This window comes from Dermacentor andersoni, chromosome 6, assembly GCF_023375885.2.
Source record: "Dermacentor andersoni chromosome 6, qqDerAnde1_hic_scaffold, whole genome shotgun sequence".
In the NCBI taxonomy this organism is placed as follows: domain Eukaryota; kingdom Metazoa; phylum Arthropoda; class Arachnida; order Ixodida; family Ixodidae; genus Dermacentor; species Dermacentor andersoni.
Genome location: NC_092819.1, coordinates 31,120,942 through 31,142,482, shown reverse-complemented (window position 1 = coordinate 31,142,482; position 21,541 = coordinate 31,120,942). Strand labels below are relative to the sequence as shown.

The following is a 21,541-nucleotide window of genomic DNA, read 5'->3' as shown; positions in this document are numbered from 1 at the left end:
TCTCTTCTCAGCAGCGTCGCCTCTCGTCGCATTGGGGAAGCGTTTCTCTCCTTCCAGTTTCCCAGCAACAGATCGCCGACAAGGTAGCGCGGAGAGGCCTAGGTTTATTGCATGTGTTCTTTGTTGTAATCCTAGTGGCCAGCGTTCTGCGGAGGTTTTGAGTTGTGTGGAGCAATGCGACGACGCACGATGTCCCGAAAGCGGACAGTTCTGTCACTCAGCGATAAGCTGAATATTATCGAGGAAGCGGAAAAGCAGCATGGAGCCACGAAAGCCAGCATTGCCCGAGGCCTTAAGATACCCGAATCTTCACTTAAGACGATCCTGGCAAACAAAACGATTATATTGCAGAGTGCCAAAAAGTTCGAGCTCAAGCGGAAAGCAGCAAAGGAAGGACAGCATGAAAAGTTAGAAAAAGTTCTCAAGTGGCTGCATCAAGCACGGAGCTCTGCGATCAACGTTGACGGCACCATTCTAAAAGAAGAGGCGGACCTTGTGGCATTGCGTCTGGTCATCGACGACTTTCAGGCATCGAATGGGTGGCTGGTTCTCTTTAAGAAACGAAACAGGGTTTTGTACAGCCGCCCCTGCGGAGAACGCACTTCCGTGGACGTTTCGATGGTAAACGAGTGGATGGAGTCGCTGCCGGAGATGATTGCTGCATACAAGCCCTGCGACATTTTCAACGCCAATGATAGCGGTATTTTTTACCATATGCAGCCCGAGCAAGCCCTTGCATTTAAGGGTGACAGCTGTCACGGTGGCAAGCGTAGCAAAGAGCGTGTGACGGCACTATTCTGTGTTAACGAGGGCAGTTCCGAGAGGCTGCCCGCGCTCGTTGTTCAAAGGTTTGCTGACACTGCTGCAACATCGGACGAGGACAACGACGACGCCACAGATGCCGTGCCTGTGTCTAGCATGTTCGCCGAGGTGCTATGGCACATAGACGGCATCCGGAACTTCATCTGTTCATGTGATGCTGCAGAGGACCTCCTTTTGGACGTTGTCCAACTCGAGTGAAAGCTCTTGGTTCATGGATCTAATAAGGTCCAAAAGAAACTTACCGACTTTTTTTAAAGTTCGCGCCGGATGGCGGGAATCGCGGCAGTAGGCAGTGGAGTGCCATAAAGGTTCGTTTGAATAAAGCATGATTCGTGCCTGTACTGCAGCATTAATTCTTATCGCATTTACTTGTTTGGTAATTTGGGTTTCTAAGCCCTGCAGAGTATGTTAGTAGTTTGCATTGAAGTTTCTCACAAGTCCATTGCGCGAAATAAGTAGTATTTTTATAGGCATAATTTATGTTCGGATTTTACGACGCCCGCATTTTACAACGGTTTCTTGCGGTCCCGAGAAAGTCGTATAATCGGGGTTCCACTGTAGTTGCACGTTGAATCACACACACACTTGTTCTCTCTGTCTCTATGCGTCTTCAGGGTTGTCATGCTTTTGCCTTCAGACAATTGGTCAGTGCGATACTGTCATTGGTGCTGTTAAAAATAGCCTGCAAGGTAAATGCTTGGTGGTAATTATTAATAATAAAGAAATGCAGCAGATCCAATGAGTTGGAACCTATATACTGCAAAATTTTGTGTGACTGTACACATCCACGTGCGTGGACGCACGTACACACATGGATGCACAAACATGCGTGGGTGCACACACATTATATCAAGCCTTTTGTTAAGCAGATTTGCTGACTACTAGCGAGTACGACGGATGCCTTGAATGCATCATGGTTTCAGAGGCAGCATGCGCATACGTACATAGTGCGATTCGAATCAATTCTATCCGCAAGAAGCATTTACTTCCTCATTACCATGCAGCCGCAGGTGCGTGAAGGCGAGCTTTCTAGTTCTCCTTTTTTGATGCGAAAGTGCCAAATGGCTCATTGAGCGAAAGAGCAAGTGTCTGGTACCTGTAGCAGCCTAAATTCACATTAGCTGTAATGCCACATTACGAGCGTGCCTCGACAGAGTTCCCATTGGCTGCAAAGCCACGGCACGAGTGCACCTCGACGGAGCGGAGGAGGCGAAACAGAACGCCAACATGCCAGGCATTGCGTGAGGGGAGGAGGCATCTCCGTGATGCTACATCACTCCGCTCTCGGAAGCCTGTGTTATTGGTGCATTCCTTGTTCACTCAAGCTCTCACCTGCATTCTAACTGCGTCTCAGTGAGGCCAAATCAAAACACACCAAGCGTCTCAGTGCATTCGCTTGCCCGTGAGGAGTTTATAACCCAGACCATTCTGCGGCGTTCAGCTGAACATTAATGCTTTTGTATTCACAACTCGTAAGAAGCGCTTAAATATCCTCGGTTTTGTTTTTCTTTCCCCCCGCACAGCCAGCCATGGATGAATGGATGGATGCTGTGAGCATCCCCTTTGGAACAGTGTGGTGGCTTGTCCACCAAGCTCTTGTTCTTATTTGGCCTAATGTCCTACCTATAGTTTTGGAGAAAAGAAAGAAGAAACGTGCACCAAGAATTCCCAGCATCAAACTTTCTGAACCTCTACTGGGAACATTGTTCTTGTACGACTCCGCTGTTTTCGGTCTCCCTAGTTTTGTGCCACCAAAGCTCCAATCGCCTCTTAGTAATCTCTATTGCGGACATGTTTACTTTCCGCCTGCTCTCGGTGAACCCAAGGTCTTCAAGGAGGCCAGAGGAGCCTAAATTGACAACTAGGTAGATAACTTCACATTCTAATAAAACATGTTCCATCGTTTACCTAGCTTTACTGCAGCAAGCACATGCTTCTTCTTCCTTGGTGTACTTCGCTTTAAAACTACACCTTCTAAGGCATCCTGATCTCACTTTGAAGGCTAAGGAGTTTCCCTTTGAGTTATCATAAACTGTTTATTTCCCGATTTCTTTTTTTCCTTGGATGTGTGGAGGCAAGCACCATCTGGTGGTGGTGCGAGAAATCCAGCGGTGTGTTTACTTCGCGGTGATTGGTTGGCCTATTCGGCAAGAGAACAGCCAGGCCACAGCCAAGCTTCGCTTTTAAAGAAGTGCTGCATTCAAACAAAATTGTGGGTCTTGGAAAGAATAGTCAAGGCAAGCTTGTGTGTGTTCTGCTATTGCCAGAAGGCTCAGGCCCTTTACGTGTATGTTATCTAATAGGAGCTGTAATTATGCATTACGTGGATTGTTAACAAGAGTGCTTATGGTTACTTTGTTCCCAGATCAAAGGCTCTTTCTCATCAAGAAGAGGGCAAGATGTGTACAATCCATACAGCAAGGGCTCCTTCATAAGCAACTGCATATCGGTGCTGTGCAGCCCTGCACCGCCAAGGTGAATGACCTTACTTTTATGTTTTGTCATTGTAAATCAGCGCTGCAGATGATGCTGCGACAGAAAAGAACACAAAGAAGTTGTCTGCTTCTTTGCAGCGGTCTATATATATATATATATATATATATGCCAGTACATTGCTTGAAACTGCAGTGTATATGTCAGTTGGGATTGTACATGGCTTTCTTAATATAGGGTGGTGCAGAATATATTCTTGTTTGTGGTTAGGTTGTCCATAGCTGTCAAGAATTATACAAGGGGAGAATCCAGAAGTAAATAGCAACAAAATCTTTTCACTTAGGAAGAAGGGTAGCTAATACCGACGTGTGTCGCCAGCTGCACGTACTGCACTACCGTGCTCATCAATAGTCCAAGCAGCACCCTTGTGTAAAGTTGTCTGCATTGCTTTCTTTTAAGCCTCTATCACCATCTGTGTAGGCTTTGCGATGAGGAACATCAAAGAACAAAGTGTGTATATGAGGTTCTGTTCTCTCACAGCAAATTTTGACATCAAAGCGCTTGTTCATGTTAAATTTGTAAGGCAGGGCTGCACAGTCAACTAGCATTCTTATGTTGAAGTGTGTAGGTGGCTGCATGGTGCCATTCAAACAGAATGCCCCAATCTTTCGAGCTCGGATAAGTGGTTTATGCGCCACGACAGCGCTCCCGCCCACACAGGACTGAGAACACTTTCTGACAATAATGAGATGAGAATGATACCTCATTCTCTCTATTCTCCCAATATCATCCCCCTTGCAATTTACCCCCAAAAGCAAAACAAAACCTGAAAAAAAAATGAAAAGAAAGTGTTTTTCAAGATGTGGAGGAGGCTCAGAAGAAAACTTCAAAATAAATGAGGGCCTTCGGCTTGCAGTAGTCACTGGATATTGTACAATCGATAAAGCAAAGGGGCAAGTCCGTTGCATCCAAGAGAGTGTACTTCAAAAGTGATTAATGCTTGCATGCGTTCGAAGAAATACACAAATTAGAAAAAAGCTGTTCTCGTTACTTTCAGGCTTCCCTCGTATACCACTGTAACTTGTGCATTATTCTCTCTTCATTGTCTATGAATGTTTCAGTCCACACTTTTAAGTCTTTAACTTATATGGTACACGCCACTTCTTTTATGCAAGAGAGCAATAATGCTTGCTATTTCATTATATAGCACTTCAAATTGTGAATAGGTACACGGTCGTCCACTTCCAATTTGAACACGGCTCCGGGCAGCCGGCGAAGCCGGCGCTCCGCGGAGCGCGGCTCGTGGGCGCCGGGGTAACTAACGCGCCGGCGTACTGGCAGCCACAGGTCTGGCCTCAGCCGCGTCGTCTAGTGTGTGCTGGCGCGCTGTAGCAGACGACGCGGCTAAGGCCACGCTTGTGGCTGCCAGTGCGCCGGCGCGTTAGTTACCCCGGCGCCCACGAGCGGCGCTCCGCGGAGCGCCGGCCTCACCGGCCGCCCGGAGCCGTGTTCAAATTGGAAGTGGACGACCGTGTACATCCATCAGGCACATTAGCTTGGAGACGTAACCTTTCGTAGGCTTTGTAGCTTGCCCATTGAAATGGTTTTGTTGTGTTGACCTCGCTGCTGATTAAACTTCTGCTGCTTTTATGAATGCTTTGCCTTGCTCTAGCAGTGGTGGGAATGCTGCTACAGTTGCTCCAATATGCTACATCTTGTTAAAGCTGCTACATTCGTGCTACAAATGAGAGAAATTGCTCCAAAGCTGCTCCAGCATGACCCACACCTTGCAGTCTCTCAGGCCATGGCGAAGAGGAGTTGTAGTGAACGTCAGGTAGCAGTTGCCACCACTTTATGCGGAGAGTGCCATCGCATCTCTTGCCATTCAAAAAGTTAAATGAGCTAGAAAGTCGCTGAGCTAATCCAATCCAATGCGTGCTCGCATATGTTCACAATCAGTCATGATGGCTGTGTCATGGGGCACTCGGCAAACTGAAACTTATCTTATCCCTTTGCATGTTATTAGCTGCTTTGTGGTGTCCTGTTTACCTGCGTGTGCTTGTAACACAGCGGATTTGTGGCTTGGCCATTTAACTAGCTAGATGTATTTAGGCCTAAAATAAAATTTAGCCATCCTGCACACCACGTGACTGTATTTGCCGTGAGTTTTTCGTGCCTTTGTGTGGCTTGCTTTACCAGTGGGGACACACAGCATTTTGTTTGTAAAGCGTTCTGGTTCACTCAACATGGCTGCATGATGGTTGTGATTTGTTTGTGAGTGCTTGCATACACGAATTATCTTTGTTTGGAATATTTGAATATTCGGATATTTTTCTTGCTACAAAATCTGCTTCAAAATGCTCTTGGCCATTCCCACCACTGCTCTAGGCTCCACTGTGAAGCAAAAGTTTCGCTATAGTTACGTAATTGGCAGTATTTTGCTTGCAGCCTGATTGATCGGCGAGGTGTGGTGATCGCGGATAGCGGGCCGGTGTTGAGGGAGAGCTACGGCACTGTTAAAGCATTTCATCTATCGCGGGTAAGTGAATGCCACGTTCATGTGGGGCAGTGTTTCATATCATTACTTGCTTGGGTTAATATAGTCAACCTTTGTTATGATGAATCGCATCTGATGCAACAATGCCTTCATTATATCTGTTCCTCCTTTATAAACATACTTGCAGATATCAGCAAAAAAGTTTCGATTCAGTTCATGCGAAAGAAACGCAAGTGTGGTGGCTTCGACTGGCCAGTGAAGGATCTCCTGCAAATTTTTGTGCTGCTTGGTGGCTTGCTCTGCTGACATATGGCACATAAACATTGCTAAATTACAAACATGCTTTTCACTTTCAATGATGTGCAGCTAATGTATTTGATCCTATGGGATCAGCATGTTGGCTTGCTAGCTGTGAGCCAGCCAGGCCAATCCGTTGGCCAACGCGCATGGACATCCAGAATGTACCATTTCAAGTTGCTCTCGTTAGGTATTTGATATTTTTATTAGCGGAATACATAAATTGAGCTATGAGCAAACGAATATTGGCTTAGCTGTAACCGCTGGTGTCTCAGATTATGCATTTTTGAGTATTGGCTTCATTATAGCAGCTGAATACTCACGGAAATAAAGCACGGTCATGCAAATTCTAGATTTACTACATTATATTTCATTATATATCCAGGTTTGTTATATTAGGGTTCAAATGCCTCACATTTTTACTGCTGAAGACAGAGGAGGACAGTGAAAGAAGCACGAATTATGACAAGAGAGGCGTTTCGTTTGCTGCCATAGCTTTTCATTAGCAGTGCACTTGCCATGTCATAGAAAATAAGTAAACTAAACATGTCATGCAATGAATACCAACTAGGATAAGTTCAAGTTCTAAATGTTAGAATGTATAAGAGAACAGGTACCTTTGTTTTTTTGTTCCCCCTCTGTCTCATTTTGCCACATTTTTTTTTCTTATGCAGAATGGTCTTCAGCTCAATGCTAACACTGCAAGTGGGGCTGTTGGCCCGACCCCCATGATTGACATGAAGACCAGCCATGTGCCATACACTGGGCCTCCCCTGCACACGGGGCGAGCCACGCTACCCCAAGCAGCCAATGGCTCCTACCCGCGGGACGTACTCTATCAAAACTCTGGCAGCCATGGTCAGTGCGGTGCACGTGTTTCGTTTGTGTCCTTGCCTACTTTCTCTCCTATCCACATGCAACCCTTTCCCCCCTTTTTCTTTGCCATTTCCGTTTTCACATCTTCATTGAAAATAAATGTGCATCATCACTGTACTCTGCTCACAAAATCTAGCACCAGCCTGTTTGGTCGGAATTTGAAGGACAATAAAGAAGCTTTAAAAGGGAGCTAAGGGTTGGGCAGTGAGCGATGAAAGGTGAAATTTTAGGCATGTAAAGATAAATCGAAAGACAATAGTTTACATTAAAGGTCAGATGCTGGTGCATGATGATTTAGATGAAATTACTAACATGAGGAAGTGTAGAGCTAGGCGCAGGTCCCTTAGTGTGTAGAACAAATAACTGGTGATTCATTAGAATAACAGAGTGGGCACCCAGGGAAAGAAAATGGTGTCAAGGTCAGGAGAGGATTAGGAAGAGTAATATAAAAAATTTTGCAGGCATAGGAGAGGTTTGGTTGACACTGAACAGCAGTAATTGGAAATTTCAGGGATCCTAGGATGCCTTTGTCTGTTGGTGCATTGTTAATACAGGTGGTTGATGTAGTTGTTCGGCAGAAACCCGCAAGGTGGAGAGAAGTAACTAATAAAGGGAAAATGAGACATCCACCCAATTGGTGGTTGTTTTTTGACATTTGACATTGCGAGTTCGTGTTTTGCTACAGTCAACCTTTTGTCTGTAGAATGAATGCATGCAAAACAATTCCAGCACATTGGAGCGTTTGGGATTTTGGCGCACAGTAGCGATACTCTGGTGCACAGTAACAGTACAGCTGTTCTTTACCTAACTTCATCTAACCGAGCAGCAAAAGCTATAGGTTGTCACCCTATACCGAAGGAGAACCACAGCTAACCTTCTGGTGTGCAATACTTGTTGAAGTGAAGGATTGTGTACACATTAGCAGCACATAATCGTTCTTATTCGAGTGACAACATAGCGTATTTTCATTCGTATTCGGCTGATGGTGACCTTTTTAGCTATTGGAGCACTGCATGGAATTGGTGAGACGAAGTGTAATGTGCATATTAATGCCATACAACCACATCTGGAGTGCCGTGAACTGGCGAACTATTGTGAACTGGCGCACGATCGAAGATTGTTGTTTTGAAATGCGCATTCAGTTTGTGTTCAGTTTCACCTCATGCGATGGGCCTAGGCCAGTCGCGTGAGGGAAAACTGAACTCAAACTAAACGCGCTTTTTGTATAACGATCTCCGATTGCGCCACTGGTGTTCAGTGCTTAAATCCATCAAAATTGGCCTCTGTTTGTGGTCAATTTGGCCAGCAAATCGCTGGCCACATGAGCACTCAATCACTGATGAAAAACATGTTTCATGTTGTACGTAACATGAATACGAACATTTAAAGGTTCTGTCATGAACAGGTGCACTTCTTTGTTTTTATTTGCATCATCAAAAGTGGTAGAATTTCATGAAAGTAATTTTGTGAGGAGGCTACATTCTGTCCTGACAGGTAGTGGCTTATATTAAACTCAACAGTGGCTAGATATGTCTTAAAGCATAGTGATATTGAGTTTCCTTGGCTGGTTTTGTTAATCCTGGTACCTTCAATGAAGTCTCACGCTTGTTCTGAACATAAATGTTCTGGCTCTCCACCACGACCATGTATGCTTTGGTATACCAGAGCTGCTTTACTTAATACATGATATCTGGGGTAGCTCTTCCTATATTCATTTATATTGCTGTTTGTATTCTGTGTATCTTAAAATAGTGACTTCTTGCTTGTAAGGTGCATGTTGTTTTGCATGTTCCCGCAACTTTATTTTGACTGTTTGTAGTTGTGAGCTGACTTGATTCAAAGCTGTGTAGAATTGCTTGATTTTGCCGATATACAGAGCATTTTGCTTACTTAATTTAAAAATCCTGGTGAAAATGTAAAGTCAGCATTGTCTTTCTTTTCTTTTTCTTTTTTTGTAGTTTTAGATAGAAATTAATTTGCATTGAGTGAGACCATCTTGTTCCAGTTGCATGTATGCTATTGTTATTACAAGGGTTAGAGCCTTTGGAAGTTCCAGATGTAAATAAAATAAATGCTATAATTTGCACTGCTAATACAAATGCAAGACAATAGACATCTCATCTTCTAACTACGAACTATACTAGATCTTTCTGCTGTTTCCTCATGCCACTAAACCCAAGTGCAGTATCTATTATCTTGCTTTACCAACTTCATCAGCAGCCTAAAGAAAGAATGGTGAATCTTCTGTGCGCCCCTTGATCTTGTTTTTCTTCTGCCTGTGCACCATATTTGGCTGCATGAGATAAAGCTCGTTGCAAGTTAAGGCCTGTTCTTGAAATGTCCTTCTTCTGTTTCTTATTTTTTCTTTTCTTTTTTTCTCTCGTTGGTTATGGTTTCTCTTTTTGGTGATGGATCCGTGGTTTTCAGGTTGACGTTTCTCCTTCCTCTTCTCCTTCTCTTTGCGATTTACCTAACCTTTCCTCCAGTGCCTCCGAAAAGACATGTGAGTACATATGGATCAGTGTTTGCCTTGCAAGTTACACTGTGCTGCTGGCTTCTCCTGGCTTGCCTGTCCATCCTGTACCTCTTGTTGCTAGGGTGCCTTTGCTTGCTTTCTTATTTAGGTGTGCATGTCTTTTTCTTTGTGTGTGTTGCCCAAGTAGCCTTGCAGCATCATACCACTAATATGCCATGGGCTGAGACATGTACGCTGTGCCTTTAGCTTGCCACGGGTTGCTGAAATGCTTGTGCTAACTTTCTTGCCTGTGCATACTGACGTGCCTCTTCTTTTTGCGAAGCACGTTAGTATTACAGCCTAATGTTTACGTAACAAATTTGATCGTGGGTGGGGACGGATTGCAAGGTAGGACAAAATGAAAATAGGCCACACTTGAACTCTGCGTGCAGCACATTACTGTCCAGCTTAATTTAGAGTGTGAAGCAGATATGTGGTGCCTAATTTCTTTTTCATTAGTTCAACAGTTGCGGACTTCTGCCGTTGAGTTTGACATTCAATCCCTGCCACAGTAGCTGTGTTCATACGAGGGGCACAATGCGAAGGCACCCACGCACTTATATTTTGTGCGCGCTTAAGAATGCCTAGTGGTTTACATTTGTCAGAGAAGGAAATTGGTGTTACAGCTCTGTGACCTAGCCAGCTCACTAGTGATTTCATCATAACTTGTCTCACTTGAGTGCCATATGTATTACATTTATAAGGTTTGTACTATAAATTTCTATCATGTGTGTTAGGGTTTTATGTCTCATAACAAATTTGTTCTGCTCCTTTCCTAACCTGTGGGACACTTCACTAATAGTGTAGGGTAATGTAATTTGACATAGACCCAAGCTTTAAAGTGGCCCTGCATGGAAGATTACATGGTAAAGTGATGGCAAAGGAATTTGTTGTTATTCGTCAAAACTGTGGAAAGGGCTTTAGTTAGCAGCTGAAATAATAATATTTTTGTCGCTTTATATGCAAAAACTCCTCAATTCAAGTGTAATAATGTACATACACTTAATCTCAGTGCATGTTTATCCCTGAATCTTCATCACATCCCACAGACTTAACATTTTTTTCATGGCATTCTCGTTTACTTAGCAGCAGTATCGCATATTAAGCTTAAGAGTGTGTGCTCTGGAACTTGAAACATATTGCAGCAGATGTTGTGAGTGAAACTTCTGGCTTGCTTTTCTTAAATAGTTGGCTTTTGGTATTTAAACTATGGAGATAAAACAACCTTTTCTTGATTACATTGATTTTTCTATCACAATGCATGCAGACATGTTCCGTAATCACTGTAGTTAAACAACCACTTTGCCATCCTGCTCAGATTCAAGGCAGCCTTGAGAGGAGTGCGGTGGCTAACCATGTGGTAGGATTTGGCTGTGGGTTATAGAGATTGCATAATGACATTTTGACACATCTGCTATGGAGCACTTCTGAAGGTCAAGAGAAAAAAAAAAAAAGACCTTTCACTGTAGAATGTTCTCAACACTCTTCAAGGCCTGGTTGTTCTATTGGCAGATGTTGTACAGTCAAATCTCGGTATAATGAATCACGCGGGACCACCGAAAATCGTTGGTTATTTTGAAATATCATTCTAATGAAAAACCTGTGCTTATATAAGCCAGTGGACAAACATAAGAATGAAAATGACGTACCTTGGCAGTAGACACGTGTGCAGACAAGTATACTCTCAAATAAAAATTTTTCACTCACTTCAAAGCTGCTTTATTTGAAGAAGTCAGTGATTTTCTTATGGCGCAGGCATCATGCACAACCGATTAGGGATGAGTCTACATCTTCCACTTTGCACAATACCTTGTCGGGTAAGTCATTGCACCGAGTGATGAAAGTGCGGACTTTGTTCGTGTGCACTAAAACATCAATGATCGACACGATCTCATCTTCTGTGTTCGATGACCCATAGTCGTCTTCCTTCAGGTCGTCATCATCACTGGAGGCGTCGCCAACGCAGTTAAAATCTCTTCGGTTCCCAGGTCCACCGCCGTTAGTGCGCTGTCACTGTCCACGTAGTTGTCAAACGAAGAGACGGTGGGCAGCAGTTGCGCAACCTTGGTCTACCGGTCTCCTGAGTTGTTGTCGATGACCTCTAGGTCATCTTCAAGCTGAACAGGGGCTTTTACAAGCCCTGCTTTTTGCCAACAGTTGCTAATGATGGACGCCTTCAAGTTCCGCCAAGCTCCTGTGAGCATTTCCGCTGCCTGACGAATATTGATTGCACTCAGCTGCTTTAGGCGAAGGTTGATAATCAACCGCTGCACAAGGCGCTGATGAAATTCTGCTTTCACACTCTTTATAATGCCTTGGTATAGGGGGTTGCAGCAAGGACGAGTTGTTTGGTGGCAGAAACTCCAAGCGAACGTGCGTCAAGCGAGCATTCACAATATGAGCAGAGCAGTTGTCGACAATTAGTAGAATTCTTCGGTCATCCCTCCTCATTTGGTCGTCGAGTTTGATGAGCCACTCGGAAAAGAGTTCACTGGTCATCCAGGCTCGTTTGTTGGCACGCTAGTCATACGGTAATGACATGACATTTTTCATGCAGCAGGGCTTCGCGTACTTGCTGATGACGAGCGGTTTAATTTTCTTCGTGCCTGTTGCATTGCAGCAGAGCAGGACTGTCGCACGAAGATGCAACTTCTTTCCTCCTTTGCACTGCTGCCCTTTAAGGTGCATCGTCCGGTCTGGCAGGAGCTGATAAAAACATGCGGTCTCATCCACGTTGAAAATATCATCTTCAGAGTACGATTCAGCCACCTCTAGAAAACAATCATTGCGCCAGGATTCCGTGCCTTCTCTGTCAGCAGTCTCTTCCTTGCCAGAGACTACCTGCCAAGTTATCCCATTCCTTTGGTGGAAACCAAAAAGCCAAACCGCACTGGCGTCAAACCCAGTTATTTGAAGTGCATCGGCAAATTTGCTGGCTTTTTTCTTGGAGCATTGGGCCAGACACAGGAACGTTTTGCAGTCTGGCATCTTTGAACCAAGTGAGAAGAGCTTTGTCCACATTTTGAAAGTTTGGGATCCCAGTCGCAGCCGTTTCCTCATAGGAGCGAGTTGCGATTCCCGGTGAAGCTTGACAATCTTGTCTGTCTTTCAAAATGGTCGCGACAGTCAATGGGGCAACGCCGTGCTGTCTGCACATGTTGATTTGCTTTTTCCCTGCATCAATTTCCTGTAATACGTCCAATTTGTCCTGCAGTGAAAACTGCTTTTGCTTCTTCTTGACGCCGTCGCTAGCTGCATTAATTGTTGGATCTCGCGCGAACATCGCCAAACCTTTGTCGTCAAGTTCTTGGTAAAGTTTGTGGAGAAGCAGGTGGCACTCGACATGGTGATGATGACAGCTACCGCACTCTCGGTTTCTGTTTCACGCGAGAGTTGCGGTGTTGTTACTTTTAGCCGAATTCGTAATGCTGATGTTCCTTGGTTATACAGGGGAAAATAAACTACATGCATTATTCTGAAATATGCACTGTATTGAAATTCATAGTTCTGAAATATTTTTACATTGAAAATATAGGCAGTCTGGTGGGGATTTTTAAAATATTTGTAAATTTGAGAAATTCGTTAATGTGGGGATCGTAGCAATGAGATTTGACTGTTGTGATTTCTCAGGCTTACCACTTTGCCATCCTTCAATCAACCCATAATCTTTCTGTGACACTTCTTTCCTCTCTGTCACGTGAATTTAGCAAGTTTTTCACAAAACAGAACATCAAAAAGAAAGAGGACTGCTGCAACTTGTATTTGCCAATTCACTCTTCTAAGAACTACAGCTAAGCACACCACTTCCTGTTGTGGGAGCATTGGGAAAGTCGCCATTAGATCAACCTGTTATCATATACACACTTGCAAAATGTGTTGATACTATATTTGTCTACAATTACCAGGCGTTTCTTTTTATGCAGAACACTTTCTTTTAAAAGAAACTGTCATACCTAAGCCGCTGCTGTTTTTGCAGATAGGCTAATGTGGCTATACAAACATTAACACCAAGAAAAGGTTGGTTATTAACTTCACTAGTTAACAAAGATGTGCTAAATAACTTTCAATCATTCACTTTAGGGCACATACAACTGCAAAAATGAAGCCAATGAGTAAAATCATATCTGCCCTAGTGGAAATCATTAGACTAGCACCACTTTCGAGATATGCCACCTTAAGATATGCAACAAAATACTACATTTACATACCATTTAAGTTCCCCTAAAGCGTACCTCTAACAGTTTGCGTCAGTCTTAACCGAATGCCGAGGCATTTCTACCTTTTAATGAAGTTGCATGTTGGTGCCTTTTGTATTTGATGGCATTATCCATCTCAACCTCTACTTGTTCCTGCCGTAGTGGCCCTAGTGCCTACGTATTGCATTCTGCTGATGCTGCTGAGCGTCAGGTTGCAGGTTTGATTCCTCGCCACTACAGCCAAGGTCTGATAGTAGTGGAATACAAAAATGCTTGCGCACGTATATTCAAGTGCCTGTCGAAAGGACTCGCGGAAGTCGAAATCAATCTGGAGCCCCCACCATATTATACAGCATAATGTCCCTCGGGATGTTGAACCCCATAATTACAATTCAAAAATTTTTTTCAGCTTCATTTGCAGAAAAGAAAAAAGAAAAGAAAGAAAGTGAAAAAAAGCTGGAGGTGCTTGTTTTTGGTAGGAATCAGGGGTGAATAGGTGGGTCCATTCAGAGCCAAAGAGTTATCAGCAGTTAGACCCTGAAGTTTCACTCCCTAATGCCATCAGTTTCCTTTTGTCCGCCTCTCCTCCGTGTTAAGAAATGCTTGCCTAATATTCTGTAATGGCATATACGCAAGTTTTCGAAAATGGTCTAGTTCAGAAAAAACTAGTGCAGTATCGCGCAGCTATTTACAGTGGTGGGCATGCTGCACCAATCTGCGCCCACTGGAACTTGTTGCTCAATGCTGTTCCAAAAGGGTCTTGTTTGAGCTAAGTTTTACCACTGCTGCAACCCGACGTAATTTCGTTGGTGTGCTAACACACAGTAAAGCTTGGCACCTCTGCATTCATTGACCGCATTCGTTCATGGCGTTACAGCTGGAGCATTACTGCCTAGAGAATCCAATTTATTCCTATTTTTACGCACCAACTATGAGGCTACAGTGAGTTGTGTGGCCATGCTGGCTTTGCGACTGCATGATCAACACTGTAGTTTTGCACATCAAGGGCAGGTGCCTGCGTGATAGCCCTTTGTAGACAAAAAAAAAAAGGGGGAGCTAAGAAGTGTCCACTTTATTAATTGCGCTGTGTTGCATATTTTTCACGAGAATTTCACATCAAGCATTATAACCACACACACAGTGATTGGGTCCTAGACCGCAGTTCATGCTTTTCGTCAACTGTGTCATTGGCAATACATGTATCTTTGGTAAAGCTTTTTAGTAAAGTCTTTAATATGAACAAGGAAATGGCATAGCCCTAAACACGTTGTCTTCCGAGTACACATCAGTGGCGAAGTAAAGAACATTGCGTGCTCGCACCGCTGACTGTGGTTAATAAAACAAAATCAGAATGTACAAAATATAAAGCAAATAACTACAGAGAAAATAACTTTATCTGCACTGGTAAATTACCTATCTAAATAACAAAAAGCCCTGCTTGCTGTGAAAAGAGACTTGGTAAGCCAGAAAAGTTGTAAAAATGAAACTCGGGCACCGACCCTGCCTTCGTGTTCCCGCCTTCTCGCTGTGACATCATGATTTTGACATTGACTGTTTGAGCCTTGATAACGGTTCATCGATGAAGTTGTATTATATCTCATCCTAGAAGAGTGGGAGGCTGTACTTAGTCAATTTCAAGAACTTTTGCCAGCCCACAACAGCCCAAAAATACATAAAAAAATAACCTTGATATCCTTGACATAACACTGGCACTGGGGTTTCGGCGCAAAATTTAATAAGAGGGAACTGTGACTTTCGCTTGGTTTTCTAATAATCTACTTATTACGGCAGAATTGAAGAAAATAGAACTTCGAAAGGATATTTTGTCAGACTAGACTGATTTAGTGCTTGTCTGTATAGTGTCCCTTTAATGTTTCTCAGCAGGTAGCGTGACATTGTTAGGGTAGGCTTGTCGCTGCTGTTGTGATGTGCTGCGGTGAATCACTTATTTTGCTTCCGTTCTTATGAGGAAATGATTAGGTTAACTAAAGACAACACTAAACATTATTTAGTTGTTCTGTGTGCGCTTTCGTTTACGCCTGCTCCCATCACAGTAGTAAGTGCTCCAAAAGTAAAAGAGTCTGTTGTGAAATGATGAAACCCAGCCTTTAAGACGTAAGCACCAGGAGTCTGTCTGTGTCTGTCTATTTCTCTCCTGGTGTTTGCATCTTAAAGGCTGGGTTTCATAGTTTCTAAAAGTAGATTTTGCCTGCTCCAATGGCCACTCCAAAGCACTCAAGCGCATCGCACCAATCAAAGTAGGCTGTGGCCATAGAGTTACGTAGAGGTAAAACTGGCACTGCCATGCTGTTGTATGCATGGGAATGCCAGGTAGTGGTGGCTTCCGATTGGCATCCTTCTCAGAGAGACAAAACCCCATAAAGGCGCATCTGGCTCACAGTGTTGTGTCTGTCTCGATGGTTCATTCTTTGCTCAGACAACATGCAAAATGCAGATTTTTCTTTATAATTGTGTAAAACATTTTTTTTTTTTATTAAGCTAGGAAGACTTGTCTTGGATTATGTAATTTTATCAAATGTGGGCAGTACCAGCGGGCCACTGAAGTCTCAAGAGAAAATACAAGGCCTGCAGTTGCAATACGTCAGTGTAGGTCATCTGCTTCTGGCTTTTTTTTTTCCCACTTGTATTAAATGTGAATACTAAACAATAACAGCGTATGTATTACAAACAAATATATTATCATAGGATTTCATTTTAAGAAATTTTTATTTGTGTGTGCTAATTGTGTACGCTCTAACCAAAGCCACACAACAGAAGCTCTGCATGCCCACATCTTGGCATTCCCATGGCAGTACAGTGCCTGCAGTAGAAAACTCACATAGTCTGGTAGCATGACCTTTGCTTCCAGGTAAAAGTGTAAGAAACTCTGTGGCAGTGATTGTCTGAACAAAAATGACTGGCCGTGAAGTGAATAAGGGTCAAGAAAAGCGTCAGTTTGCCTACCACTGGTAAATATCAAGGGGGGGGGGGTATGCATATGACACTAGAGGCATGTGTACACATGCCATCCTTTTGATCGAGATTGGGACTTTTTCTTTCCCAAGTCGTGCGCACCTCTCTGACACAACCATATTCTTCTGGCTTTCCTGTCCACCCCCACAGGGAGGGGCCACATACCTGTGGCCGTAGTGCCTCCGCAGTCGCGCCACCCATCCGAGCCAAGTTCGATCACCAAGGGTCTACTCCCAGACAGCATCGACCACGAGTTTGGGGTAGACGCTGGTAGTCAGCTCTCGCTCCTCAAGCAAAGTTCGGTGTGACCGCGCCAGGCATGCACACGTAGTCTCACAGAAAACAGGAGAGGCCTCCTCGCCAGAGAGTGCCGCCTCTTGCCAACGCCTCGGGCCACCGCACAGTTGTCTGTTCTTACCTCCTGCACGGCCGACAAGGGCGTGGCAGCGGAACAGAGAACAAACAGCTTGTTTACTTGTGATTCTCCACCCCTGAGCCAAACCAAGAGCTGCAATGTATCGTGGCATGCAAAGTTTGGGGCTAGCCACGATAAGGCCAGAACGAAAACATAACTGCTCACAATTTTTTCCTCATTGCCATCGGCAGAACTTGGTGATCGCAGTATCCCATTCATTTTGTATGGCGTAATTGACTTAAACGGTTTTACATTCGCTGAAGATGGCTACGGAATGCATCGGCAGGACAACGTCAAAGGTACTGCTTACGTCTGTCATGTGCATATCTTATGCCAGTTATTGTAGGTCCTGCTCTGCCATGTATTGTGGGTGCTCGTGTGACAACTGGGAGACTTATCTGGTTTGTTAGCTTATGGAAATGCCTTTGCTATCTCTTGACGTGAACAGAGCTTGCTGTTTGTAGTTTTTCGCGAATCAGACATCTGATACAGTTTGCCTCCTAATTGGCATGGGAACAGCTTTGATCTATAAGCATGCCATGTTTATTATTATTGTTATTATTAATATGCAATTAGTGCAATCACTTGCCTGGCTTACAACTCACCCATGTGCACCTCAGCAGTGTGTTTGTGTCCAATCCATCCCTTACGTTCTTGATTAAGCAATGCGTGTCATATTTTAGCAAGGTTTGAACTGTCAGGTTAATCTTTGTGAAATGTGTTTCCCATTTGCTTTGCTTCGTGGATCCAGATAATGGTTGTAGCAATCATTTTAATGCCATATGGTGCTTTCCGGGTTGGGTGGCTTCGTTAGCTGCTCCATGGAAAAAACATTTTTTTATCAGGCTAAGCAATACCCGTGGGTCTTGACTGGAAGGTGTCGGAGTATATCCTTTGCAGTTCGCAGGCTTCAGCGTTCCAGAGTTGCAATTGAACACACGCTGTCAGACAACCCCTAGTCACACTTCGTTTTAGCTCACTGCCATCTTGGCAATCGCACAACGGTCACACCTAAGGCTGCCACGAGTCTTTGAATGTGAGCCCGCCAACCGTACCTTTAGCGAGCTCCGTCATTAGAGCGGAGCTTTTATTTTGTTCAGGTATTGAGTGTGCCCTCTCTGCCATATTGCGTGGGTGTTGGTTTTATATAGCAGACTATATTTGGTGTGTAGTGAGTTCGCATAAATACTATATGCCCACGCTTATCTTGTTCTTATTTTTGCCCCATATCTATGAGAAGACATTTACTTGTAGCATTGAACAAAGAGAAGAAAAAAAAGGCAGTCTTACCCAATGACGCACACATGCTCCCCATGTTTTAGCTCACTTGTCTGTCAAGTCGCGACTTTTTTTTTTTTTTACTGATGTTTTTGTTGGTCCTGTGTACAGTTGAACATGTAATGAATTTATTGCTGTTTCTGGTTGGCAGTACATTTGTTGAAGTACATGTTGTGATGGCCACCCCTGTAGGTAATGCACACAGAATGTGCTCCACAAAGGAGCTGCAGGTTGCCCATCATGTTTAAGTGGTGCTCAGTGTGCTCTGCAGTGTGGTGAATGAAGGCCCATCTGCTATTTGCTTATTGCCATTTTATCGCGACTCAGATCTGTCAGGTTTCTGCACCGTTTGCCTGGCACTGAGTCACTGAAAAACTGCAGACGTGTGTTACAGCAGAGAAGTGCTTTCTCCTGGTGCGTTTCACTTGCATCTTGTCGCATTGAAAAAGAACATTGGCTGTTATAACTCGTTCTTGACTGAGCTTGTGATGCATGTTTGCTTCAGGAAGTGGCATATTTATTGTGTGCAAGCCACATTGTTATGGTTTCTGCTCGAAGACATTCTGTACAAATCAAGCAGCAGGTGAAGGAACTTTTGTGAAGTAAGTTAATTTTGTTCATCAGCGTAAACTCGGACTTCGAATTGGTCCCGAGATTTTTTGTATTCATATTGTCTAGCAGCATTTTTAAAGAACTGTGGTTACACCTTAGATAGTCAGTTATGTGAGCCTATAAAGATGACACCACACATATTGTAGGGCAGCATTTTAACTGCTGGCAGAACACTGGTGTGTTTAACTTATTTCAGGGCTTTGACTGGAACATTGGTTATCATTCTCATTTCACTGATTTGCTTCAAAGTACTGTTGTGTTGCACAAAACCGTGATTTTGGTATTTGACAATGGCATATACCGATGCTTGTATCAGTGTACATATGCATTATACACATATACATATATAAATATACTTGAAATGTACATAAATATGCTGTGTAGATATTTTTGTGGAATGTGTACATTGGGTTTTTAATTGTTATGCTTTTTGCATATCGATATTGCAATAAATAATTTTATACAAGACATGGTAACCTTGTACAGTTTGTTTTTGGTATTACATTAGAAATAACCTCTTTTTCTGTGTGAGGTACCAAAAGTGGGAAGCCATAGTTACAAAGCTGCTTCTCAAATCATAGCTGATAAAGTAGAGGGCATTTCTTGATAAACGAAGCACAGCTTTTATGCATGTGTGTGCATTGCAAGTATTGCGAACAGTGGTGTCAACAGATTTATTGAATAGTGTCGATAGTGCTGTACACGCATCTTTGGTGCAGTTAATGTTGCAAGGTACTTTAGCATCAAACTTGCAGATTTTCCATGTACACATGAATGCTTTCTCAGTGGTGAAAATGGGGCATTTCGCGCTGGTTTGTTGACAGTGCAATTACACCAGAAGTGTGCACTGACGTGCAGGTGAAGATTGGCTAGTGTCGTGATGTTTATTGCCAGCGGGAGCAATAACTTGGTTCCATGGTGCCTAACAAGGCATTCATGTTTTTTCGTCATTGCATGGGTCAAGTAACTGTGACCACCCATCCCGTCATGCAACTTGCTGCATGGTTTGAGTGGTTATAAGGCAGTCTGCTGCCATGCACGAGGTCGTGGGTTTGATTCCTGCCTGCGGCTGCTGCTTTTCGATGGCAGTGGACTGTAAAAATACTAGTGTTCCACCTTTCACATACACGTTCATCATCATCATCATCGGCCTATTTTATGTCCACTGCGGGACGAAGGCCTCTCCCCGCAATCTCCAACTACCCTTGTCCTGTGCCAACCAATTCCAACTAGCGCCTGTGAATTTCTTGATTTCATCACCCCACCTAGTCTTCTGCTGTCCTCAACTGCGCTTCTTTTCTCTTGGCACCCATTCTGTAACCATAATGTCCACTGGTTATCTAACCTACGCATTACATGATCTTGGATTGTAGCGCAAAGGAACATGCGAAGGGACCAACTCGCCCAACTTTCTATCCTTTTGCACTACGCATTACGTCACCTGCCCAGCTCCATTTCTTTCTCTTAATGTCAATGTGGATATCGGCTATCCCTGTTTGCTCTCTGATCCACACTGCTCTCTTCCTGTCTCTTAACGTTATGCCTAGCATTCTTTGTTCCATCACTCTTTGCACGGTCCTTAACTTGTTTTTGAGCTTCTTTGTCAGTCTCCATCTTTCTGCCTCATATGTCAGCACTGGTATAATGCATTGATTGTACAATTTTCTTTTTAATGATAATGGTAAGCTTCCAGTCAGGATTTGAAAATGTCTGTCGAATGCAAGTTACATGCAAGTTAAGGAACCCCAGATGTCCAGAAAAAATACAAAGTCCTTCACTACGTAATGTCTAATAGCATCTGTATTGATCTGAGACACCAAACCCAATCAATCAACTGACCTGTCTGTAGGCCATTACAGTAGCCGTACACATGTATGCAGGCTAAAATATTTGCTTGCTGTTGTTGCTTTTGCAGGGTAGGACACCAGTTGCACTACTTCAGGTGACAGGGCAAAGGTAAATTATAATTAGAAGAGCAGTTTGCAACTGCTGCCGGCTGATCGTTAGAAGCTGCGCCAAAATATATGCCAAACTAATGAAGAATGTCTGGTGCACCGTGTAGGCCTCCATAGAAATAAACCGAGTTTTATTTTGAGCCTGCAGATTGGGGTTGCAACTTACACCGGCACACACCATCGTTCTGGGTCACGTAAGTGCCCGTAGCCGCTGCCGATGTTAGAAGCATTGAAAAAGAGCCTGTCTCGACGTATTACAAGGCAATGATGAGTGCGCATGGTGGGAGCATACACCCTGGACCAAGTTCTTGTGATTCAAGCACCCATCACTTCACACTGTTGAACGCCGCACCACCACACATGCTGTTAAGAATGGCTTTCTGAGCAGAGGGCATATGTTGGTGTCATCATTGTGGAACTACACTCACGGACAATTTTCTGTGGTTATGAAGTATAGTGAACTAGAATATGCTCTGGTGGCACAGCCAAAAGGCCGCGCCGCCTCTGTGGGCGGTCGGGAATACCATGGACCACTGCTAGAGTTTCCCATGGTGCTACTGCGCCTTTTTCTAGGGACGGCACGTATGGGCACAGCTGCGCCCGACTCCCTAGTCTCGTGAATTGATGAGTCGACAGCCACAAAGTGACGACTGCACATGTACCAGTGTGTTC

General features: G+C 43.9%; 1 protein-coding gene across 3 annotated transcripts in view; it reads left to right on the top strand.

The window, feature by feature from the left end:
* The window catches only part of LOC126521489 (palmitoyltransferase ZDHHC18-like), a 28,922-nt gene extending 9,538 nt beyond the window's left edge, over positions 1-19,384 (top strand). Inside the window, exons 7-11 of one of the 3 annotated variants that reach the window (XR_007597240.3) lie at positions 3,188-3,297; positions 5,704-5,794; positions 6,724-6,907; positions 9,353-9,428; positions 16,760-16,842. Coding sequence is in view for 2 of the 3 variants with exons in the window: in XM_050170206.2 (XP_050026163.1) it covers positions 3,188-3,297; positions 5,704-5,794; positions 6,724-6,907; positions 16,760-16,917 (543 nt within the window). In the remaining variant the exon portion in view is untranslated. Of the gene's footprint in view, positions 1-3,187; positions 3,298-5,703; positions 5,795-6,723; positions 6,908-9,352; positions 9,429-16,759 lie in introns of all 3 variants that reach the window. The other 2 variants (XM_055066042.2, XM_050170206.2) reach the window with 2 other exon arrangements.
* Positions 19,385-21,541: the final 2,157 nt, after the last annotated feature.